Source organism: Cimex lectularius, unplaced genomic scaffold (genome assembly GCF_000648675.2).
Source record: "Cimex lectularius strain Harlan isolate CLEC.00 unplaced genomic scaffold, Clec_2.1 scaffold450, whole genome shotgun sequence".
Taxonomy (NCBI): domain Eukaryota; kingdom Metazoa; phylum Arthropoda; class Insecta; order Hemiptera; family Cimicidae; genus Cimex; species Cimex lectularius.
The window spans coordinates 43,387-70,669 of record NW_019392991.1 but is presented as its reverse complement, the minus strand read 5'-3'; the positions used below and the strand labels follow the sequence as shown (position 1 = coordinate 70,669).

The 27,283-nt window shown below is 34.2% G+C and overlaps 1 protein-coding gene across 1 annotated transcript; it reads left to right on the top strand.

The window, feature by feature from the left end:
- Positions 1 to 3,038: 3,038 nt before the first annotated feature.
- LOC106668947 (cyclin-A2) lies at positions 3,039 to 21,216 on the top strand. Its single transcript, XM_014398164.2, has 6 exons — positions 3,039 to 3,484; positions 17,975 to 18,313; positions 18,387 to 18,610; positions 19,132 to 19,336; positions 20,718 to 20,968; positions 21,034 to 21,216. Exons 1-6 carry the CDS (start codon positions 3,308 to 3,310, stop codon positions 21,083 to 21,085), a joined length of 1,248 nt encoding a protein of 415 aa, XP_014253650.1. The 5' UTR covers positions 3,039 to 3,307; the 3' UTR covers positions 21,086 to 21,216.
- The last annotated feature ends 6,067 nt before the right edge of the window (positions 21,217 to 27,283 follow it).

Sequence of the window (27,283 nt, the reverse complement as noted above, 5' to 3'; positions counted from 1 at the left end):
CACGTGCACAAGGCTGAACTTATCACCTAGCAGTCTGCCGGCCGACAATTCCAGGTTTTGTGTAATGAAAAAAAACCTGAGGGTACCTAGATACCGCTGTCTTGCCCAAGCACAATTCTCATATCGGGTGGCTTTCTTACTTGCTGTTTATATATAACCATGGAATGGTACCTTTCAAATAAGGATACTTCGACAACCTTTCACTACATGCCAGACACATATGTCAACCTTCTTGACGCCTCTTCTTCATCGCGTGAGGATGACCCCACGAGTCAGGTCCTCTGAGGGCCACTTATCTATAATGCTTTTGGTACGTGAAAGCTTCGGTGCTGATCGACGCTGCTACTTTCTTTTAATCATGTTTTTAAGGCATTTTAGCATCAATGGGCTAGATCGCTGTGGTTAAGTCCAGAGGTTGGAACGTTGTATCCTTTGCCGCCTTTTCATAACCCTCTAGAGTCTAGACACTCAACGGGTAGTTGGACCCTCCTGTATAACAGGATTTGCATTACTCTTTTGCAAATTGTAGTATACAATTGAAGTACAAGTAAAAGTACATATTTCGATATATATGTTATATACTAGTCTTCGATTGTATTTTTCTTTAGCATTTGGCATACCTATAAAACAATTATGGTGATAGTAATATCATGTTTATAATTTTTAATGACAAATCATTAAAATACCGCCTTGTAATTGAATTTTGGAAAATAATCGTTGCGTTAATGAATAAAACATATTCAGTGATGGCAGATTTGTGCAAATTCCAATAGATTAATGATTAACAATTAACGGTAAACTGATTGACGATTAATGTTGTTAATCTAACTTGCATGGCAACAGATTAAACAGTTTAATCGTGAATCTAGATTACCTGATTAATCGGATTAATCGTTAATCAAAGTTGCGATTGATTATAAATATTTAATCGTTAATCTATTTTAATGATTGTTTAATTAATTGTTCACATTACTGCACCGCAATCATTATCAGATCGTTTTGTATTAAACTATGATCTAAAAATAATGAATCTTTGTATAATAATTTACAGCTTTAATTTAATTTTTTTTTGTTTTCGATTTCTGACTATAACTTTTCAGTATCGGATTATACATGAAAACACTAAGAGAACATTATAGTGAGTTCGTATAAATATCTCAGCATTCCGATTAGCTGACTGGGCACCTTTGCCCTAGTCACGAAGAATGTCTTATCAAGGCCAAGAAAGCTTTGGGAAAAACAAAGGAAAATGCAAATCGCTAAAGTTAAGCTGTACTGCGAAGCGCAGTACATATACTAAAATTGGAACGATACAGTGAAAATTAGCATGTAATAATACTATCTGATAGTCAAAGTGTGCTTAGGTCCCTAAAATCGAATAAACGCCCTCGAAACTCATATCATACAAGACATTCGCCACTATGCCGCATTAGTTAAGGAAAAGGGAACAAACTTATATTTCGCGTGGGTTAAGGGCCACAGCTTCAATCAGTTTAATTCAAAAGTAGATAAGCTGGCAAATGCGGCGCGAACTAGTGGAAAGCTAAAACATATCACGACAGACGCGGACTTAATTGCCCATGTTAATCGAACATTGAAGCAAAGGACAGCGACCAAATAAATACCACTTAGGGCCGACATTACGCAGAAATACAACCTAAAATATCTCCCAACCATGGTTCGCACGAATTAATCGAACTCGGTACTTTTTCACTACGTTATGCAGACTTCGCCTCAGTCATAACACATTACCACCCCACAAGTACAAAATAGGAATGACAGACCAGAACGCCTGCAGCGCCGATGCTAATCGTGTCTATTTAGTATGCCCTATCTTTTCAGTAGAAAGAGATAAATTAATTGTACGAAGTCAACGAAACGTTGGCCCAAAGAAAATGTTTTCTAAACCTACATCACACAAGACCGTATCTCAAGATCTCCAAATAATCATTAACTAATACTATTGCTACAGTAACTGAATAGAGATATGGGTAGTTATTGGTATTATTTACAAGCAATAATTTCACATCTGTTTAATCTAATCACTTTATTTATCTGTTCAAATACAATTTATTTCGTTTGTTTGTAGTTACTTATTTATGTATTTAAATGTTAAGAAGATCTTGTATGTCAAATCGTTTAAAATTGTAACGATAGAGCCTGCCATCACCTTCCACTATATATATGCAATACTTACTTACTTATATAATGCAATAAACAATTTCTATTTACATGAACACACTATAGAAATGATGAATGGTGGAGTGAGTGCGGTGTTCAATCCTTTTTTAAAAAAGATTGAAAACACTATTCACTTGATTACTTAAATTTGCTTTGATGGAATTGATAGTCACTTTAAAAAAAATCAATTAATCACTTAATCTGATTAACGATTAAAGATTAATTGAATCAATCGCATTCTAGAATATCTATTAACTTTTTTAATCGTTAATAGTTTCATGTTTAATTAATTGTTAATCATGATAAAAATTTTAATCAAATAAATCCGACTCAGTGATGGATGTACTGGAAACCACACGGGTTGACGCAAAACATGGGCGGCTACATTTTCATCCGAAAAAAAGGTCGTACTAAAAAATGCAAGAAATGTCAAAAATTTGTTCACATCATAATAAATTCGACATTTTTATATGTGAGTGTTTTGAGACAGAAAAAGTGCGATGAGGTGATTAATTGCTTAGTTCGTATGAAATGCAAGCTATTTGATGGAAGGTAGGTTAAAAAAAAATCAGTTCCATGGGAAGTTTTTATGTGTAGCATAAACGGGAACAGTTTCATAAGGAGGCCTTTTTATGCAATCGAGCGGGGCCCGGCGGACCCTTCACCCTCTCGCTCCCAAGATCTTCCTTCACGTCGTCCCTCTTCCGCAATTCCGTCTCCGTCTCACTCGGTTTTCCCCGCTCGTCCCCTCTCGTTCTTTCCGAATCCGCCGGCACGGCTCTCACACTCCACCCCACCCGAAATCGTAACGGCTCCCGCCAGCCGCCGATTGGCCTCCTCCCGTCCAATGAACGCCTCGCCTCTCAGCAACGGCAGTTACGACGGGCCTTCGAACGACGTGCGACTTCTCGCCAAACCGTCCTCAGTCGCCAGCCGGCCGCGTTCTTTCGGATGCTAATAACAAACGAATACCCGTCCGCGCGTCTTCCCCTCCGTCCGTCCGCGTTCATGCCGTCTCTGTAGTTTAGCCGATATTTTAATAATTCACCAGGGTGACAGTCCAGTTCATCACTAGACTCGGTGTTTTGCAATTTCTCTTCTTTTATTTTTTTTAAATCAATTTTTAATGTCATCCTTATCGCGAAGCATGGCCACTTTTAAGATTCACCAGGACGAAGAAAACATCGCTCCTGTCGGCAAATCGAAGGCGTCGACAGCGAATTTCAACAAGCAACGCCCTGTCTTGAGTGTCATCAGCGCCAATTTGGACTCAGAGGCAGTGCAGAACAGGACTAAAAAAATCGTGAGTATATCGTTTGATTATATTTCGAATTTGGGAGAAAAGATGACGAGCGGAAATTTGTCGAGTTGTTTCTTTTCTCCGAGAGAAACGTGCTGCCTGCAGACACTTGCTTTAACACAGTTCAACCGTTGTATTTTAACATTAATTTTTGATTTTTATTAATCCGATCGCAACCCCCATCACCCCAATTTTATATATAAATAACACGAATTGACAAGTTTTTAAAAATTATTGATTTTTTCCCTTAATGTATTGCCCTTTAATTCGCTTGTTAACTAACTATATATATATATAGTTAATGACGAAGGGAAAAACTTATTTTCCTTAAATATTTATTGAAATGAACCACATTTTCATCCTTATACCTGGATAATTTTCAAAGATAAATTTATAACGGGAGAATGTGACCTACACACCTTTCGTTCGACAGTCTAGTTTGCTAAATCTCCGCACTGCGGTGGTGGCAATTTTCAATTTGTAGCACCACACCAGATTCAAGTTAAAAAACAGAACAATCATTTTTAAAAAGAAAACTTTTTTTTCAAACCGGTTATAATATGTTATAATTGAACGGTATACCAATAGTACAAACGGTATACATTTATTTATACGTTCAATATCTGCATTACATTGACTTGTAAGATTTTCCTCTTTGGTTCTACTCGGAGAGAGACCTATAATTTAGTCGTTTCCTATCGTTGTGACCCACTGATGATGGCATGAATCAGTCCTGCAGGCCAAATTGATCGGAAACGACTAAACTGCATTATATAACTGTTTAAGATTGGTTTACTATCTATTGGGACACGAAGAAAAGGTTTGAATTTCGTATTTTATCGGAAGGGGAAAAAAAAAGGGTTTGTAATTTGATCTTTATCTATTATTTTGGTCGGATGTATTTCACAATTTCAGTGTTGGGCTGGTGGGTTTTCTGTTCATATCGGTAACGACCAAATGGCATGTTCATCACAGAGAATTCATACGAGAAAACGGGATGTTAGTCGCCATCGAGCCGGTTTTTAAAGGAACAACCCTTTAACAAAGAGCTCTTTACCCTTTGTGGACGCCCTTGTCGAATAAAACCGTGCCGGAGTGAAAAACACACCTTGCCCTTCTTTTTTAGTCCCTTGTTCTACTGAAAACTACACTCACTGATGACAGCGTGGCGCTTAAGACAAGGTGGACTATCAAATATTGTTCAACGATTGCTTGATTCTCCAAGCGTTTTATTGCATTTTTCTAATATTTCATTTATATTTAAGCTTAACTTGGCATTGGAAAAGTTGTGCTTGAAAAACAAGGGAAGGTTTTTTTCTTTATAAATGAAGTTTTTAAGAAATAGGTACGGTGAAATATAATAATAGGTAAAAAGGATTAAGACAGATTTATTTTATTTTTGAACTTAATTGAGTCAACTAATTAATTATTTAGTTTTACAAGTTCAGTTTGTTCCAGTTGTTTCAAAAGGATTTGTTCGTATTTTGCAGATTGCACGGACAATTCCACAGACGACATACAAATTCGAGTTCCTCTTTTAGAAATATATCGTCAGTAAATAAAAATAAGTTTTACAATTCTTCCACCTGAGGAAGAATGAATAAACGTCGAGAAAGCGAGTCCAGTCTTCATTTTTCCAATGAAGTTGTGATATTCCATGATTTTGATTTACTTTTGATTTTTGACTTTCGCAGAGCCAGAATTTACCACAATATTTTAACATTTTTATTACAGGCTTGTTGGTGCTATTTTTGCCAGACCCCTAACTGTACACGTGTCTCATATTTTTTGACATAATAACATCCCTCAAAATTTTATTCAAAATTATTGAGAGTGCGCAGTGGGAGCTTTTTTGTAAAATCAATTTTCGGTCATTTTTACACCCAAAATACTTTTTTTTCTTGGCTCTTGGTTCCTGGGTCCCGTTAGACACACCCGTCCAATATTTTTCGATGTAATAAGCCTTGGACACGTGTCTCATATTTTTTGATGAAATAACATCTCTTAAAATTGAATTCAAATCGATTAAGAGCGCTGTGCGCAGTGGGAGCGTTTTAGTAAAATCAAGTTTTGGTCACTTTTACATTAATTTTTTTTTCTTGGTTCCTGGGTCCCGTTAGACAGACCGCCGGACACCCGTCCAATAGTTTTTGATGTAATAACATCTATTAAAATTTCATTCAAATTGAACAGTGGGACCTTTTTGTGGACGCGATTTTTGGTCATTTTTACCCCTAAATTATTTGCTTTCTTGGCTCCTGGGTTCCAATGTACAGAACCGTCGGACACTGGTCCAATATTTTTCGATGTATTAACATCCCTTAAAATTTCATTCATATTGAGAGAGCTGTAACAGTGGGAGCTTTTTTGTGAACACAATTTTTGGTCATTTTTACTCCTAATTTTTTTTTTGACTCCTGGATCCATTAGAACCCTTATCATGTGAATATTTTCACCCGTCGACCTAGTTTAAAAAAAAAAGTTTCATTGAAATCTGTGTTCCTACGACCGTAATAGCCTCCCCGTGTTAGTTGTATCAAAAATACGTTTGAACAAATATATTATGTGATTCTACAAATTACATAACTTGTTTTCCTTCATTTTGAAATATGATTATTAATTTTTAAAATGCTTATTATACACAATACTGAATTTTAAACATTAATTTGTCAGGAATAATTGATTAAGGCCAGTATTTTGTGTTCTAGTACTGTCTTTTTTTAAGGTCTAATTATTTTACCGTCTCAATTATTCAGAAATAACATTGTAAATATGTATGTTGTGTGTATCTTTTATCGATAAAGTACAAAAACATTAGACAGGACCCCTTCCAGTTTATTCAGGAAGTTCAAATAATCCTTTCCCCGTCTCTCTAATCCCAAAATCCCAAGTGAAAGATTTATCGTTACCACGGTCCTTTTCGATAAGACAATTTTTGAAAGTGTTAGGTCAATAGAAACGATTTTTTCGTTTTAATGGCACGACAAATAGATTGTCTTTGTACAATGACCCGACCAGTAAATACCCTCATAACGACAATAAATTTCTTTTGTCCCCCTTGAGATAAATAAGCTATTTATGTTAAAAAGAAAACCTAAACACTCCTTGGTTATCAAGGAATGAAGAGTTTATAACAAATAATTCTTATAACTATGATAAAATATGTGAAATTTCCTCCTGTCGTCTGTGGGTTGATGAACCTGTAGTTATAGATAGTGGTTAAAGGATAAACTTCTATGCATCTTTTTACAATTTCATTCAACATTGATCACAAATGAAATAATCGTCCCAAGCTAATCGTACAGCCAGTAAATTTTATTTTAACATCTAAGATGTGCTAATTTAATTTCTGTTGACGAGGCCTTTTCTTTAATATATTAAAATGTAGGGGAGGAGGGTAATAAAGTGTGCATTTTCTTGCATTATTAAACAAATTTAAATGGATTAAATGAAGTTATCCTCAAAATATAGGTGGTATATCGCCCGAGCCCTCTCAAAGGCGCGATGCTTTCAATTGGAATAAACGGGGTATCGAAATGAGAAGTTTGTGGTATGGGCGATCGAAGTCACGGTAGCTCAAGTGGTAGAGCAGCGGCGTATTAGCTGAAAGTCGAGGGTTCGAATCCCGTCTGCGACACATATTTTTCGTTTCGAAAAAAAATTGTGTTTCATTAATTGAGTGTATATATAATTAAGAATAATTTGATAAAAATAATAAAAGTTAGTACTAATCAATCCTTTTCATTAATGCAATAAATTGAGTACAGTATCAGTAATGTCATCTATTGTAATCGAATTAAATGGAATGAAGATTAAAAGCCAAATTGACGAGCTAACGTAATGTCCAATTTCTTTCTTTCATTCTCCTCACGCTCCCTCCCTCACTCCTCCCCCTCCCTCCTTCCCATTCTCCCATTCACTCACACCACACACTCTCTCTTTCTCACTCCCCCTCCCTCACTCCCCCTTCCCTATCTCTCTCTCTCACACCCTCTCTCTCTCTCTCCTTCACCCTCTCTCTCTCTCCCTCACCCTCTCTCCTCCACCCCTCCCCTCTCTTTTGTGCTCTAACGATAATGGAGGTCAATGAATGTCTGTAAGAGTATTAATTGTTTTTTTGATAGTAACGGACAACATACAAACGTCGATCGAACATAAATATCCATGTAATAAATTTTACTAAGATCATTTTTGACCCAAATATGCTTCTCTCCTGGAGTCAGGGCTAATTATTTATTTAAAATACAAAATTAATTATTGAAATAAAGATTTTATTGAGTATTAAAATATTATAATTAAAACATTATAAAAACGTTGAAACTATAAAATATATAAAAAGTAAAAGACAATATTGTTGAAAAATTATGAAAAACAACGTTACCATTAAGAATGTTAGAAATGAAACCAAAATAATTCACGAATACTCTACATCAAGGTATGGTCTCAAAGAAAACAGCAAATTCAGTTGTTACTGCCAAGTTTCGACCTATTTTAAGGTCATCATTAGGGCGAATATTAATTTCACATTATGAAAAACATCTTTCGACAATTGACTTAACAATTTTTTTACATATTGTGAACATTTGACTCCAGTACAACATAAAATTCTTTACTAAACAAGAAAAAACTGACAACACGAAATGTGCCACTTTTCCTGTTCAACACTCACACCGATGCGATAAAGTTCGACAGGAAACTAAGATATGCCACTTTTCGTGAATGGAGACAGTGCGTTTCCACCAAATCGAAAGTGACATTTGGTGCTGCTCAACAGCTAAGAGTCCACCTACAGTAAAGGTAATTTTCCTGTACGATCACACACCTGAACACTTAAAAAAACTAAATAATCCGGTTTTTAACATTTTTTCGACTTGTGACACTTTTGGGTGTGCGATATGTACTTCACTGTTCAATTATCGTAAGGAAATATTAAACAAATAAAAAACTACATTTACTGATGTTAGATCTCTATTTTAAAAATGTGAAGACGATATTAACGAAAGGTTTTTCCTTCATTCCTTGAAAATGAATTTGACCCTGTTTTCTTGTGTCGAGTAGTTCATTTTCCATATGAGCAGAGACTGGATTTTTATGCGGTAAAAATTGTCAAAACATGACATAAAATATGCAATTGAAAGCCCTGAAATATGCAATAATATGCAGTAATTAATATGTTAAAATATGCAATGATATGCACTAAACCAGTTTTTCTACTATCATAGTAACTTTAAACAGAAATGTAGATAATTAAATTAAGAAAATTAAATTAAAATATATATTAAAACTCTTTAAAACTAAAAATAATTAAAATTCACAAGTATTTAGATTTTTTCTTCCCATCTGCGAGGTTATTTGAACCCTCAGAGTGCCGTTGTTTTTGGAAAAAAACAAAAACATAAGTATGCCTGGACCTATACTTTACAGTAGGCCACCGACACCCCTCAAAGTTTATTTACATTTAACAAAAATATTTTCTCACTTACATAATTAAATTATATATTTTATACTACTTGAGTACAATTAATGGTAATAAACAAGTACTTCTCTAAATTACCTTCCGTGAAATTGAGCTGGTCACTTAAAATGTGTGAGAATGTGTGGTGTTTAGTGACAAATAATTAATGATTATTTGGAGGTCGAGATAGGGTTTGGTGTGACGTTGGTTTAGAAAATCATTTTCTTTATCATGCCAACGTTTCGATCTTTATTGAGATCATTTCAGGGCCTAGGATTTATAAACATTGTTTAAATTATACAAATACATGTGAAAAGATGAATTTGTACAATGCTGGAAATTTTAGACTCAATCAAAGGCTTTGTACTCACTCAAGTGTTGTGTTTTCTGTATAGATGTGTCATTATCTCAACCAATATCTCACTGGCACTCTATACGACACACGATAATGACACAACAACAAAATATGCAACTGCATAAAAATCCGGTCTCTACATATGAGTTACTTGTAAAACATAATAGTGTTTACTACATATAAAAAGTTTAATTTAAATTTTTTTTACAGCGCCAGAGCTGCTGTAGAAGCTACTTAGTTGTCTTCAAAAATTTTGTATTAATACACAATTAGTGTGGAGAAATAATAAATTGATTTCACTCCCGCACAGTTGAACTTTCCTCACTATGGAGGAAATGGTGAGGCCACGGCGCTTAGTAGATTATCGAGGAGGGTTCCGTTTAAAAGGTGTTGAGCTACTAGAGGGTTGGGATGAGTTTCGAGGGTTTTATGGAAGGGACTGTATCGATCTTCGGGTTTCGAGGACAAATAGGATTTGGAGGTCTTTGTGGATAGTAAGGTTGGATATGAAGTAGGAAACTTGGGCAATTGTTCGAAGGATTTTTGACAAGATTCTTTGTAGGTTGAAATAATTGGTTGCACCTCACAGTTCAATTCCCTATGCCCAGCTCGGTTGTAATAATAATACGTAGATGAGACGTTTGTTTTCTAATGAGAGTTTCGATCTGTTAAGTATTCGTTTAAGTAGTTTACATCGTAAGTTCAGTTCTATTATTTTGAGTCGAGTGTGGGGGGTTCCAAGTAAGTCTTTTGTTGATGTAAAGTCCCTATTAACGGTCGGCAATAGTTGTTGGGAAAGGAAAGTTGTAGTAGATTGTAAGAGAAGTGCTTTGGCGAAGGATGAAGGTTATTTGCTGGTATTTGGTTTCATTGAATTTAATCCTCTATTTCTTCAACCATTCTTCCTAACAGAAAATATGGTTCTGAAGGTTTCTGAAGGCTACCAGGTCTGAGTTTGCTTAAAGGATGGTGGTATCGTCCGTCTGCATACATGAAACGTACTGTGTTGGGGAACAGTCAATTCGACATATTGAATGGGGGAAAAATGTCTACCACCCTGTGGCACTGTTGAATGGTTGAGCGATCACTGACAACAAAAAGTAATCTAGGAAAAATATACACATATAAGGGTAACCAAGAAAATAAAAACCCATTCATTAATGAGGTCATTTCTGGTATGAAGAAGGTATCCATAGACTATCGCACGAAGAAAAAAGATCTGACCCTTGCCTAAGTATTACAGGGGTCAAGGATGAGGGACGAAAATCTTTTCTTCAGATCCAAGGATAGTTTAGAATGATTCTCTTGGCCGTTAAACCAAATGATGGACAACGCAATGAAAATAATTACGTCCTGAATTTTCTTAAGTCGGAACAATGAACAGGTTGTTATTGGAAAAATGGGAGTATTTATAAAATTACTTATTCTCACTTGTCAACAAAGACTACTTAGGTTTGCTGGCAAGCAAAAGTCAGAAGGTATTTTGACGTTGATTTGTGCAATTAAGTAATATTACATATATCCAACAGTGAAAAAATTAAAATCGGACTATTATATCCAATTAATTTTTGACTAATAATTTTCCTATTTTGTGTATTTTCTTATAGAAAACCTTTATATATTTTTATGGTACATACGTCGCTAAAAAGCTACCTACGTTCTTCTTCTTTCAAATGGTTTGTTTGACGTTAAAATCCTTCTAGCCATTTTAATCATCCGAGAACGACTTCTTAAAAATAGAAAAAAATTTTGGAGGTCAAAAAATCAATAAATTTAAATCCAAACAAAAATGTATATTTAGGGATCGTTAAATGAAATTTCATGTTTCACGAAAAAAATTATGACCTATTGTAGTTTACTTGAAAAATATTTAGTTTTTAGAATTTTTTTTGGTTATTGATAAACATTGATAGCTTTTACTATATTTTCGTTGCAATCTACATAAAAAATGCTGTAAAATGATATATTGACATAGTTGTTTTGAGCAAGTAGAACGGTGAAATAAAAATATTAAAAAACGGAAAATTTCAAGTTACTTTTTTTTTGCGAAACCAGGGCTTATTCATTCGGAGGAAGTGGTGGTTAAGTGTCCAATGTTTTGGAGTGTAGTCACCAAAAAAGGTTTGGCCCAAATCCGTGACCCACCAACCTAGTCCTCCCCTTGCAAGATCTTTCACTTATTGGTAGATCTAGCAAAGGGTTGAACCTATGCCGGGATTAAATGGATAACGATTAACGATTGGACTGAAAAAGCAAGAACAAACGCCTCCCCCGCCACTCGATGTAAATTCAATGTCCAATTTTCCATAAGATTGTATTACCCTGATGCCACGCTACTAAGCGATGCAACCAAGTTCCTTCCCTACTCTCCAGATTTTCGTCGAGTACAGTCGAAAACGAAAGAACCGGGCACCCCTATTTTTATTCAAACTACATGTATTATTGCTGTTATATTAATTACAACATACTTATTTTACTATAAACCAAATTAAGCGAGATCAAAAATTCATGAGTTTTTATTTAAAAAAAAAATTAATGTTTTGGAAGAAAATTTATCAAAACACCGGAATACATTATTGATAGAATGAATTTAACTCACAATTTATTACATGGTTTTGATAATAAAATTTCACTAAAACTTATTACATCGTTTTGCTAATACAATTTAATTAACAATTTATTTCATGGTTTGCTCATAAAATTTATCTAACAATTTATTACATGATTTCGCTCAAAATAATGCATTAAGAACAAAAGAGGCGTTTCGATTGTGATACTGATTTGTGATACACGCTGTGTGACTGTACGTGGCGTGCGCTTGACGTCGAACAGAACGAGATGAGGCGAGGCGTCGGCTGTGTTCCCGCTTAGGTCGAAACGTCGGCAAAAAATGAAAAATGTGTTTTTCTAAAGTACCTCGTTCTTGACCGCTCCTCACCACTTAACAAATTATAAAGCAAAAACAACTTTAAATGTGTGCACAAACGCGCCAGTCCTTTTTTTCCCCTACACGAATACAACGAATTTCCCCGGCGTGCTTTTTTGCGTGTATTTTTGACACTGACCTGATACTTTCTCTTCCAGGAACGCCACGCGTCTGTCACCTTGATGTGCTTTCGCACGCGCAGTCGTGCCTTAATAAAATAATGGAATGGTCGGGAGATAAAACGTTTTCATGGTTTTATTTGATATATTTTTGTTAATACAATATAAATAGTAAATAGACATTTGTGAAATTAATACTTGAATCCCCGAGGAATATCGAGTACTCTGGGGGAGTGAAAGTGACCAGACCTCTATGTTTCTATCGAGTGTTGTTTTTGTGTTAATTTATCGGAATGAATGTAATTTATTAGCGTGAAAGAAAGGGGTGGCTTATAACCCCGCCCCGAGGAATATCGAGTACTCTGGGGGAATGAATGTGACCAGACATCTATGTTTGTGGTGATGTATATATATGTATTGTATGTTTTGTTTTTATTCTGTATTTGACAACCTGAGGAACAAACGAGAGACTAGCATTCTAAAATATCAACGTAGTATATATCTGAAATCAGAGAGTCAGTAACCAGATCGAGATGCTCAAATGGGTGCAGTTTAAAACAAAATATGCGCGAAAGAAAAGAAAAAGATGGAAAACACACGGAGGGCCGGCGATGACCTCAGCTGTTTGTTGGCCCATAAACTTTCCCACCTATATAATACTTGAATGCTCGTAAATTTTCAAATGCAAGATTTGAGCAATATTTATTTATGTAGGCAATAGGGGGATGGCCAGATTTGATGCTTTTCCACACGTGGTTTTCCTACCTGAAATGAATGTATTTATTGCGTGAGTAGTGAGTATGTGTGGGTGAGTTGTGGCGGAATATAGAGTACCACACAGACTCGCCAAAGTAGATTAGGATTTTTCTTGTGTTTTGTTTTTTGAATGAATGTTATCGTGAGTGTTGAGTATGTGTGGGTGGGTGGTGGCAGTGTACCGCGTAATGTTACTACCCCAGTGGCTCCCCAAATTGTAGCTGTATATATGGCATGAAAGGTTTTAATCAGTATGACTATTTACTATCGTGAATGAGGGTGGGCCTTCAGTAATGTCGGAATATCGGGAATATCGAGTACCCTGAAACCCGTCAAACTAAAGTTAGGCTGAGTTTTAATTCTTCGTTGTAAAGCCTTGTCATCATGTGTGGAAGATACGATAGAAATCAAGTCCCAGAAGTTATATCGAAAAATCGCTAGGCCTCCTACGGTAGAGCTAATTCTTTAAGAGGGGGAAAAAACGCGAATTGTTGACTGGAATGCTGGAACTGGAATGGTCTTTTGGATATGTTTTACACTTGACCAATTTGAAGATTTATGGAGAGCTGATAGTTGATTTTAATTATATACAGGGTGCAATTTAACATCTGTCCCCTATAATTTATTTATTTTTTATTTTTGTTGGTGCATTTTGAGAAAAAATGTAAACTTTATTGTTTTTCCAGTTTCTCATGAGTCAAAAAGTATTGATTTAATTCTCCAGGATAGCAGGATACGATAGGAAATTACTTTCTCGTGGTTCCGAAATATGCACCAGGTGCTTTTATGACTGACTACATCCAGAGTTAATAGATGTTGTTTAAGAAATTGTTGGGAAATTTCTCTTTCAGTATCAAATTTACAATCAATTAAAATGAAAAATAAATAAATTTGTTCTTGATTGACGAGTTGGGAGCAAATTTTGTTTGTATTTGGATAAAACATTTGGCGAATAACTTGAGATCTGTTGCTCCAAATTTACAACCGTTTGCACCATTGAATACAGCGCTAAAATACCTGTCAAAACATATACTTAGATAAATTTGTTGTCAAGTTTAAATAGTTAAGCTCCTATCAAAAGTTTGTTTCATGAGAAACTAAACAAACGTATCATGTGTTTTTTCCCAAAAGCGGTGTATGTATCACCCTGTATGATCGGCTGAAAATATATAACCTCTTTTCTCAAAAATAACTACTTAAAACACGTCCATGTTTATGCACACACCCAACGTCTATGTTTGTGTTCAACTAGAACTTTAATGTAGGTAGTAGGTTTGTGAATTATAATATAAATTTGCAACATAATTGTTTTTTAAAAAACCAGGGGCCCGCAGAATAGATTCCCCAACACCAACGGATTGTTTTATTTGGGGGTGAGGTGAGTCTTTAAAAAAAGTCCGTTTATGCCAATTTGAATTCAACTTGTGGGGGGAAGAACAGAAGTACTGAACATTTGGCCAAAAAATAATTTTTTCCCCTTTGAAAACCTATTAAACAGTTAAATCAGTTTTATCCAATGTTGTAATTAATTAATGTAATTATTGTTCATGTAATTTCCTCGATTTTTATTTGAAGTATTGTGTTATTACATATAATATGTTTAATAAATAAGAAATATACATAATTATAAAGAATTTGTTAAATATATAAAAATGTTGATTTTAATTGTGGCTTCGCATTTCTCCAATTTTGATACATGCCTTAAAAAGTAATATAAAAGCAATTCAATTTCAACTTTTCTAGTTTTGACATGAAAACAAGGTAAATAAGTTAATACCCATTCGTTTAATACAAACAATTCTTAATACTTGGTTGCGAACTATTTCTTGTTTATGTTCCTAGATTCAAATCTTTTCTATTCAGCCTTGTTATTCATATCATAATTTTTTAATAAACATCGCCATATTCTCTATTTTATTTTTATCATTTGGCTAGTGTCTTCAAATTTTTTCTATCGAATTTAACGAAAAACTATTATTGTACATATTAAAGGATGAACAATAAAATAAATTCACTAATTTCGTGGTCCGCTTGACCAATTAATACTTTACAGTTAATTAAGGTTTTTAGTTGAGATGAAAAAAAGCTAATGGCACGAGAGGGATTCGAACCTACGATCTTTGAAAAATGGCAAAAGGAGGGAAAACTCATAAGGTGGGGTTGAGATGGGGAGTTGATGTCCAAGTGGATCGAGGTCACGATAGCTCAGGTGGTAGAGCAGCGGCGTATCTAGCCGAAGGTCGTGGGTTCGAATCCCTCTCGTGCCATTAGCTTTTTTTCATCTCAACTAAAAACCTTAATTAACTGTAAAATAAAATAAATTTTGAATTCTACGAAATTTATTATTTATATTTCTACGAGATCTGAAATCTTGGCCAAGTCTTTAGCTCTGAATTAACCTTAATCAATACTTATACTCAATTAATTATACACAATTTTTTCAAAAAATTTGTGACAGGTGGGATTCGAATCCACGAATCTAGGAATCCCTTTCTGGACACAAAATTCACAATAGGCATCAAAATTTTAATATTCCTCTTAAGCTCTGAAGAAGTCTGCCAAAATAACAATGTCATCCATGTACATTAATATTTTAATAACTGAACCATTCATGCGAATTCCACATTCAAAAACCTGGGGAAGATCATCCAGAAACAGCGCAAATAATAAAGGGCTTAGCACGCAACCTTGTCGCACACCAGACTGTACCCTAAAAAACTTGGACACTCCATTCTGGCCACGCATACAAGAAGTGGTTGCAAAAAAAAAAAAAAAAACAAAGACGTAAGGATAGTCACAATTTTAAAAGAGAAACCCAGATTGCAAAGTTTTAAAATTAGGCCTCTATGATCAACTATCAAAAGCAGCTGATATATCGACAAAAAAACATTAAGTTTTTGCTTAGGTTTTGTCATTCTCAGACTTATTAGATTTGATAGAACAAATAAATTGTCACAAGTTGAGAAACCTTTTCTAAAGCCCATTTGGTTTTCACTTAGTAAACCATTATCGCTAACAAAAGCGTCCAACCTGTTAAGTAGTAAACCAGAAAAAATCTTAGCTACACTATCAAGACAAGAAGACTCTGTAGGTAGAAAGACTGGTTCGATCTCCGTGCTTAAACAGTGGGAAGATACTTGATTCACCAAATGTGTGAGGGACTGAACCGGAATCAAAAATATAGTTATTTAAAGACAGAAGATGGTCGAGGAATTCCCAAGGAGCATATTTAAAAAATTCACATGGGATTCTATCTGGGCAAGCTGCCTTATGATCTTTTAGTTTGTTTACAACTGTGAGCAGTTCTTTGAAAGAAAATGGACTATCTAGAGAAGAAACACCAAACTTAGGTTCCGCATAAAAATAATGAGATTGGCTATGCTTTTTGGATTCAGAAGTGCCTGAAAATGTTGCGCCCAAGAAGAAGTACAAATCTGGTTACTAAATGTTTTATGCATAATCTATCTAGTATTTCATCATGCTGCAGTCTGAATGATGGAAGTGAACATTAGGTTCATTATCTAATTGTTCTTCTGACTTAAGGAAGGATTAAGGACCATTTTTGCATCCACGTCTAAAGCAAAACTAGTCCAACCAGAGTTAAAATTAACTAGTGATGGCTTGCATTTTTTTTTTTTTTTTTTTTTAAATCCTTTCATTTAGTATCAGTATATTGCTGAGTGAGTACACTTTAGATCAAACTTTCCTCTTATGTTAATGAAATTAGGAAATTAGGAGAACCTTTTTGCTAAGAAAAAAGTCTAAGAGATCAGGTATTTTGTTGCAGTCTGTTGGCCAGTAATTCCTCTATGGAAAAAGGTAGATGTACTCTAGCGTAGCTTTTCTTAGTTCGTGGTCTTTGGTGTTCGGCAATCTGGATCGCGTCACCATTTAGCAATTTATATTTGTATTATATATATATTTTTGGTTTTTGTTTAAAAAATCAATTCCATGTGATTTAAAAAAGTTAAATTCATTATTTATTTAAACATTTATTTGGACTTGAAATTACACCCATCATCAGCATCTTTTTTTAAACAAAATTATTAACTTTGTTATTATATATAGTTTCGTTTAAAAGATATACGACCATTTTGCATGGACAATCCACATGGCAAGGTGGAAAAGTGAAAAACTGGAAATTTATGGAATTACTTATTCTCACTGGACAACAAAGACATTCAATCAGGATATTCCGATGACTTCTAAAAAATCAGAAAAATTTTTGGGTCCAAAAAAATTGATAATTTTAAATTCAAACAAAATTTGTACTTAAGGATCTCTAGAGGTGAATAAAAACGAAATTTCATATAGTTTCACAAGAAAATATGATCTAATTAACTTCAAAAATATTCGGTTTTTAGAAATTTTTTGGTTATTGACAATATTTTGTTTTGGCAATCTACATAAAAAATGCTGTAGAATGATATATTCACAAAGTTGATTTGATCAAGTAGAAAGACAAAATAAAAATATTTAAAAATGGAAAATTTCAACTTCCAAAAAAAAAAAAAAATTGCCAAAACCAGGGCTTATCCACAAGAAGTGATATACAAGTGTCAGATTAATACTTGCTTTGGTGATTGATCAGCCTTCTCAGTATAAATATTTTTCTTTACAAAAGGTAGATTTGGGATGAGGCCAGGTTTATGATCCCTCGCCTCATCCCCAATCTACTTTTTGGAAAGAAAAATATAAGTGTCAGATATTTTCGAATGTAGAATTACCAAAAAAATTGGTCCAAATCCGTGACCTACCAATCTGGTTGTCTCCTTTTTTAGTAGGGCTTGTATATGATTATTTTAATTGTATGAATAAAAATATCAAATATAATAAAATATTTTCTCTGTTGTTAATTTGTTGTTGTTTTCTGTTCTTTCAGATCACTGATCAAATTGTAAAAGATCCAGTGCTAAAAATCAAGGAAACAGTGGATGAGAGCAAGTTAAAAAAAGAGTTATCCAATTTGACCGTTTCTTCAGATGATAAGGAAAATCCTACTGTTGCCAAAAAAGTTGTAACGCGGACACCTTTAAAAGAATTAGTTAAAATCCCATTAGCAGTAGCAGAGGATAAAAAACAAAACAAATATGATTCGCCTATGTCTATCGATGGTTCACCAAAAAATATTGAGTTAATTGCTAGTAAAGCAAAGCTTGAAGAACTGTATTCTTGTTTGATATATAGAGATGACATTTATAAATACCTCAAACAATTAGAAGTAATTATAAAATTATTTTACGATAACAAATATATAAATTCACTACAATTTTGAAGTTCTGTGTATTTTTCAGACTCAATTTAGGCCAAAAGCGTATTATATGAAACGGCAACCGGATGTAACATATTCAATGAGAACAATTCTTGTTGATTGGCTGGTTGAAGTTGGAGAAGAATACAAACTTCACAATGAAACATTATTTATGGCTGTGTCTTTCCTAGACAGATTTTTAAGTAGCATGGCAGTCGCACGTGCCAAACTACAACTTTTAGGGACATCTGCAATGTTTATTGCAGCGTAAGTAGTTATTTTATAGATTAATATATGAAAATTATATTCTCAAAAATGGTTAGAAATTATTATGTACAATAGTTGCTAATAATTTATTCTTATCTATTCTTGTATTGGAAAATTTTATTTGTCACGCTCCAATCTGGTGTGCTCAGTTGTTAATGATTTTGTAATTTGTGTAATAGTATCTATATTATTTCTATCAAATAAATTTACATATTTTATTGTTTGTATGTTATGTAAATCTGAATGCTTTAAAAAATTAGTGCATTTGCTGTTATTACAACAATAATTAAGCAATTAGAAGGGTGGTTTTGTTTTTATGTATAAAATAAAATATTTCTAGTAATGTAGCTCTCATTTTCTATATAGGTCAATATAAGATAATCAATTATCGTAAATATACAAAATCACTGATAAATCTTGTAAAGACATTTTTTTAAATTTTTAAGCAGTTCTCTCAATTTATGTTTTATGGATTATTACAAATAATGGCTTTTGTTATTGATTTTTTTTTTTTATGACAGGAAGTTTGAAGAAATATTTCCACCTGAGGTTTCCGAATTTACATATATAACAGATAACACTTATACAAAAAAACAAGTATTAAGGATGGAAAATTTAATACTGAAAGTTTTATCTTTCGAACTTTCTGCACCAACTTGTTGTACTTTCATTACCCACATTGCTGCAAGCACAAAACTTCCAGACAAAAATTTGTTTCTTGCTATGGTAAGTAGAAGTAACTATTATAAGGGTTTAAGGTAACATTAAAACTGTTCTGTTACAACTTACACTTACTTATGTAGCTGTAACTGTAAGTTGTAAGTAATAAATAGAAACTTACTGAGTGGACTTTTATCTCTGGAAATTACATGTAAAAGATCTATAGCCCAATACCTGAAATTACTTCTTTACCATTGAGATTTGGACAAGGGTTTATAGGAAGTTTTTTGATGTATCTGGTGATTAGAAACACCTCCTGAAGTTTATTATATATATTATTATATATATAATATATTGATTACTAACTANACAGTGGAGATATATATATATATATATATATATAATTTGGATATTTTGTTGGACAATTGAGTTGGTGTCGTCTGTGATTTCTGATCCTTGTATGTTATATGTATTTCCATGGATGGTCAGACCTAAGATGGCAAAATATATCTAACCAAAATGAAGTAAATGTACGAAGAGGAGGACAATCAAGAACAACCAAACTGATTACTGATTTATATATTAAGCCATGCATGTGAGTCATCTACATGCAATAAAAGTTCTATTTCCTCTAAAAATCGGCTGACATTCTCCAGCACAATTCTCATATCAGGTGGCATTCTTATATGCTCTCTACATGGAGCCAGGAGGCCAAGGGAGATTTGAGCTTATATGAAGAGCCCCTGTCAATTAAGTGGGACACATCGAGCAACCTTTCTCTGCATGTCAGACACGTGGGCTTTGGCCCAAAAGTATGTGTCCGTTTCTCCACCTCGCATGGCCTATAATCTTTAATCGGATCTCACCTTTATTCAACGAGTCAGATCCTCTGAGGGCCACCTCTCGAAAGTGCTCTTGATTCACAAGCCTACCACATTCTTTTAATCCTGTTTTTTAATGGATTTTTATTTGGCTAGATCACTGTGGTTAACTCTGGAGGTTAGGACGTCCTGACCTTTGTTGCCTAGTCTATCTTTTTGTTACCCTCCAGACCTATGTGTCACAGATACTCAGTAAACAACCACCATCGTTTTTTCTGGAAACTTCAGTTCATGGCATCTCTCCAACGAGAGCAAACAACCAAATAAAAGCAAAAATTTATATACAAATATTAAGTTGTTAGTTACCTCAATGAAATTATTCAAATATAAATACTTACTTTTCAAATAATAAATATAATATAATTAATTTGACATGCAAAAATATCAAGTGACCAAATATTATGTAATATTAATTTATAATGTCACACAATTGAAGAAAGGTTTGATGACAACGTTATATTACTTATTTTCTATGAATTCCCATGATGTAACTATGCACTTTACATATAATGAATGTAGTTTAATGTGTGTAACCTGTTTCTTAGATGTTATGTTATATGTTGCAGTACATTTGTGAATTAACTTTGCTGGAAGCAGACCCGTACTTTGACTTCTATCCGTCTATTATTGCTTCTGGTGCCATTGCATTGGCAAGACACTGCTTAGGTTTTATTGAAGTATGGCCCGTTAATTTAGCCAGAACCACAGGTTATACTCTTTCTCAGTTGTCTCAAGTTATTGTACACCTAAATGAAACTCACAATAAGTCATTTACATCGAAACATGTAGCAATTAGGGACAAGTACAAAGCTGCAAAGTAAGTAATAATTTACCTTTTTACCACTTACTTCTAATAAAATTAACATAATTTTATTGTTTCAGGTTTGAATCAGTTTCACAAATACCTTTTAAAAAATTAATAATAAGAGAATAACTTAATTTGTTCAAGTATTTACAATTCAAATTTGTTCGTACAGTGACTTAAGACAAATACTGATAATTTGTTTGTAATAATTGTCTACTTTGTACTCAATAGTAAAATAAATTGTTTTCAATGAAAATGGATTTTATGGTTGGAAATAATGGAATGGTTCTTGACTGTATTTATACTGTGTCAGAAATAAACAATTCCCAAAGGAAGAATTTTTGGTAATAACTGGAGTATTGGAGATGTGCTTTCAGAAAACCAATATAGTTGGTTAACCAATATATATGCAACCCTATTTAATTCAGTTAAACTAATAATAATTTTAAAAAAAGTGGAAATTGTTGTAACTCAAAAGGGTAGATACAAGATGACGATAAACAGTAAACAATAGAAAATTTTGCCTAGAACAACAAGCCAACAAAATTTGGATGCTCAAGCATTCTTCACACCGTGGTAAATGAGGACGTCCTGGAAGGAAACATTAACATAAACCTACAACAATAGATACACTGGAAATTGAGTAAATTTAATTTGTGTTACATATTGATAAGAAATATAATTTCTTAATGATAGGGTGTATCATTATTTGTAATGCATGAGCTCGAGATTATCTGAGTTATTAACTGTCTCCAGTGTATACACATGATCATGTGTGGTGACCAATGGTTAGGGTGTCCAACTTGTGTTTGCCTGCTAGTGATTCTGGAGTTCAAATCTTGGTGAGCCCATAGCCTTTTAATTGCTAATGTTATGAAAAATGTATTGTAAAGTGGTTTGACCTCTCTTCTGTGACACCCCACATGTAGTTGGACATTAAGCCCTCCTGTATGACAGGAATTACTTTACTTTTACTCATGAGGATGTACAATTCAATTTTTGCTCCTGTAAAAAATTTTACTTTTGGATTTTATGTAAATGGTGTTATACTTAATAATGCTATGAAATATGTAGCAGTTTTGACCAAAGCGTTAATAGAATAGGTTTTTTGTAGCTGACACATGCTGCGTTTTTACTAGCACTATCGTGTGGTTATATCCCTGCTATATAACCAATGGAAAAAAACAAAAGTTGAATATGGGTTCACCCGATATTAAGAAAAGAAAAAAAAAAAAACAGAAAAAAGAACACTTCAGTAATTTGTGTTTGGAATTATGGAAACAACATGACAAAAAGGTAGAAAATTTCAAAAGGTATAAGACAGGATTGGAATGACTCAACAACAGCAAGGCTAATGGAGACTCAAGGACACAGGCCTAACGGAATATCTGCAAAGAATTGAAGTGACATCACCAGAACATGTTTACGACAATCAGATTGTTGTTCTCTTGTTTCTATGCCCTTTGTTGGATGCAGAAAGAGCTAATCTGATATGTCACCTCCTGCTGAATGAATCGGACTGGCCGTATACTCAAATAAACCTCTGCTATGAAAAAGTGTATAAACAATTCACTAAAAAAACAGAATGGATGGGGGATTGTGGGAAATGAACAATATATAATATAATTAATTTTAAAGTCCCTCCCCTGGAGCCAAGTGAAGATGTTATATGTAGTATGCACAAGTTTGGCCTTAAACGATCTCACTGCATGGCTATTTTTTTTACCAAGGTTTCTCTAGTTAAACATAGGATGTGCAAAGGTCCTGTACATGGACCTCAGTGTCATCATTTGTTTACTGACTTTTATTCAATCTGCTAAGATTATATAAAAATATTTATTTAGAAATCGTGAGATGCGGTCTGGTGTGAACTCGTAGTGAAGTAGAAAAATCTAGTAGCAGTCCACAGACTAAAACAAGAGATAAAATTTAATAAACAATTTGTATAGGTATGGCAATTTTAGATATTTCCAAAACGTTAACGTATTCTTTTCATTATGATATTATGCTACCAAATTATGGCCCTGAAAAGCTTCGTCTAATGTATATGGACACAGACTCTATATATTTTATAAAAACTAATGACTTTTATCAAGACCTTCGAGCGTTACATGATCCTACAGATACATCCAATTACCCTGATACCGATGAATGTTTTTCATTACTAAATAAAAAAGTTATGGGAAAATTTAAAGATGAAGTAGGTGGAAGCATCATTATGGGCTTTGCTGGATTAAGAGCAAAAATGTATGCATTAAAAATATATCATCGGGAGGGGCGTCTATCAGAGACGAAAAAAATTAAAGGTATTCAACAAAGTGTTATCCATCATGATTTAAAATATAATAATTTTGTTGAGTGTTTGCAATCCNTTTGTTAAGTTGGTGACTAAAGAACATTTACGAAACCTGGATCTCAATAATGTCTTCTCAATTATGACCTAATAAATGCTCTTGAAGTAAGTGAAAATAGTTATCCAAATATTAATATTCTTTTAAAAATTCTATGACCCTTCCTGTAACAACGGCGTCAGCCGACCGCTCATTTTCTACATTAAAACGATTAAAAACTTACCTTAGGAATAGTATATCAGAAAAAAGATGAGTCGGTATGGCTCTGTTAAACTGTCATCGTGATATTAGTATAAAACCAGACAGACAAAAATAAAGCAAGGATGTTAAATTTTGTTTTGTGAAACCTTTGTTTATTTAATTGTTTGAGATATGTTAATGTCCTAGCCATTCTTAAGTATAAACATATCCTAGGATTATATGTTTAACCCATCCGGGAGATATAAGCAGTTTTGTTATTTTTTTTAATCAAAAATCCGATTTTTTTTGTAAAAAAGTCGTAATTTCTTGGCTTTAAAAGCATCAAAATTCAAATATGACTATAGATTTGGAAACTAAATTAAATTTAAGCGATATAAGTACTGAACTTGAACATTTTGTATGTACTATCTTCCCTGAACGTATGGCCCTTTCCTCCTGAAACACCCTGTATACAATATATTCTTACATTTACATATATTATATCTATGTATATTTTGATTTTTTGAATTAAATTATTGAAACTTTTAAATCAAAAGTGATTTTTTTCAGTTTTTCCCTTCAACTGAAGGAGGGGAAAGTATCGCGTTGGGCCGAAAAACGAGGTGGAGTTTTCTGTACGTTTTTAACCCCCCTCAAAAAAAATGTGTAGGGTATAACGGGTATGTGTATATAAGGAAAAATATGAAATGTGCATGGATGTGCTATCACACAATCAGGCTTTTATAAAGGCACTAAGCATATGCTTTTAGCTCCAAATTTGTCTGGAGCTAGAAAAACAGGATTACTTTACAGTGGATTCCGGGACATGAAGGTATTGAAGGAAATTAACAGGGTGAACAACTAGTCAAAGAACGGGCAGTTCTCTTCCCCATGGGACCAGAACCACAACTACATAGGAGCACCGGAGCTTGTGCATTTGGAACTGGGAAAACGGCTTGAGATAGAACGACTCAAGCACTGGAGAAATACACAAGCTACGAGGTAAAAGAGTTATAACTAGGGCTGTGAAATATATGCATTTGCATATTTTTCCTGATTTAGTAAAACATCCAGTTTTAACAAATTGTATATGATTTGAAGCATTTGGAATCAATTTAAGCTACTTTTATTTTGTATATTTGTGCATATTTAGTCATAAATGCATATTTTTGCATAAGTTGATAGTAAATGCATATTTCTTTGCATATGAGTTCGTGTTTACTCAGTTGCTGCTTCAACGCTTTCCGCCTTGCTTTTTTTTCTAGGAATTAATATAGAAAGGGATAGGGTTTGTACCACTGGTGTTCTCTTGGAATAGGTTTAATTGGATTCATAGAAATGTTTCGACTTCAGTTCTTTCTTTTCCTCCACCCAAACATCGCATTTGTCAGCTTTTTCCACTTGCCCACTCTTGCCAGTCTCTCACACGTATTCCACTGTGGAACAACTTTTACTAAAATGCCGAAAGTCACTGCGAAGACAAAAGAACTTGTTCGAAAGTATGTGCGTGAGTTTTCAAGTGAGACTTTTAAGGGAGATGGAGAAGTTTTATATTGTGTTTGTTGCAATAAACCCGTATCAACAGCTACCCGGTTTTTGGTAAAAGCATATAAAGACAGCGAAACACAAGGAAAACAAAGGTAGGAACTCAAAATTACTGCAAACATTTGTGACTCAAGCCTCCACAAGTGCGGCTGCAAAATCTGGTTTCGATACAGATTTATGTCGAGCTCTAGTTAGAGCAGACATACCCTTCCATAAATTAAGCCACCCTGAGTTCAAGAGGTTTTTGGAAAAAACAGGAAAATCCATCCCCCAGGAAAGTACACTGAGGAAATCCCACCTCGATTGTATTTACATGGAAACACTACAGAAAATCAGAGACGTCATAAAAAATGGACCCATCTGGTCTCTATGGACGAAACGACGGATGTTGAAGGCAGATATGTAGTCAACGTAATCGTGGGAAAACTCTCCGCAGATTCACCATCGCAACCTTTCTTGGTGAGTTGTGAGGTACTTGAAAAATGTAATCATGCCACCGTTGCCAGGCATTTTAATGAATGCATGAGTCTTCTTTGGCCAAGCGGAGTTCAACATGAAAATGTTCTATTATTTCTATCAGACGGTGCTCCTTATATGATAAAAGCAAGATCTGCAATAAAAGTTTTTTATCCGAAACTTATCCATATTAAATGCCTAGCTCACGCTTATCACGAGGTGGGGGACGTGGCTAATGGCAGCTGAGTACTACTGTAAGAACTTCAATCAAATTCAAGATGTTTTGTCGAAGATACCTTCTGATTCCGCTGCAATAGAAAAAGCCAAAACTTTAATAGTGAACCCGACTTTGAAACATAATTTGTCATACATGTATTCCAATGCCGTATTTCTGGGAGATAAAATTAAAACATTAGAAACACAAATTATGCCACTGATAGACAGTATTGCTGTAGTTAACAGTGCTATTAAAAAACTAGAAGAAGCACAAGGGGAAAATGGACACAAAATGAAGAAGAAATTCATGGAAGTTTTAGGGAAAAATCCAGGTTGGAAACAAATGCAGATTATAGCTGACATTTTGTCTGGAAATACAGTGCAATTAGAGGATGACGATTCTAGTGCTAAACTAGACCCAACAGAAATTGGGGTATTCAAATATGCCCCAATAACTTCGGTTGACGTCGAGCGGTCGTTTAGCTGTTTCAAATCTATTTTGAGGCCAAATAGACGTTCTTTTTTGTTTGAAAACTTTAAAAAAGTGGTTGTTTGCAATTGCAAGAGTTTTTTGGACCAATAGTGACGAGTTTTATTAATGTTCAATGTATATACATTTATATAAAACTTAACAGTTTCTTTTTCCACTTTATTTGTGTTTTTACTCAAGCTGTATGTGCATTGTGGTTTCGTATGCACATTATGTACTATGTTTTATGTGTACCTATTTCTAATTGTTTTTTCACATATTTTCAAATTTTAATTGCATATTTTACCAAATATATTTTCATATATATGTGCATATTTGTCTGTTTTTATTGCATATAAATCACAGCCCTGGTTATAACTTATAAATCAATCAAAAAGGAAGGCGAAGGAACTCCTCTCTTCGACCAGTTCGGAAAAGGTATGTGTAAGGATTATTAAAAATAAATAGAATTTGATATAAAGTAATTTAATTAAAGTCGCTAGAATACAAAACGCCGTTGTCCCAAACAACCACAACTGCGCAGTTCTTCGTGCGTACTCCCGTTAGTCCCGTTTCTTTGTTCTTCCCTCTCGTCAACACCAACCCCTCAGCGTTGCCAACCGTCCCAGTGTTGCCGCCGGTTCTCTTCTAATGTTTCGGAGGGGCGCCTCTTTTCCCTCCTCTTGTCCTCTTCCATAACATATGTTTATAATTTATAGGGGTTCCACGAAAAATAGGTTGAAGCGGAGGAAAGGATTTTGTAAACCCCCCCCCAAACAAAACCCCGAATGTAAAGATCTAGCTGCGTCCAACATCCAAACCATTCGAACGATATTCATCAATGAATGGATCAAAAGATGGAAAATAAACATTAATTAAAATAAATGCATCAACACAACCTTTACCATCCGCCGTGCGACATTTCCCAAACTCACTTTAACAACATACATATACCGACTGTTGACATAGTGATATATCTAGGCATGTTTCTCGATAAAAACAAACGATCAAAACTTTCACTAATGAACATACAGTTAATACTACAGTACTCGGACACCTCTGGACATACGGAATAAAACTATGGGGCTCAACCAAACGCTCCAATTCCAA

Bases quoted from the DNA above. Each gene is read 5' to 3' on its own strand.
- LOC106668947 (XM_014398164.2), top strand. From the start codon at position 3,308: ATGTCATCCTTATCGCGAAGCATGGCCACTTTTAAGATTCACCAGGAC. The intron at 3,485-17,974 runs GTGAGTATATCG...CTGTTCTTTCAG, and splicing joins AGAACAGGACTAAAAAAATC to ATCACTGATCAAATTGTAAA. The intron at 18,314-18,386 runs GTAATTATAAAA...TGTATTTTTCAG, and splicing joins AATACCTCAAACAATTAGAA to ACTCAATTTAGGCCAAAAGC.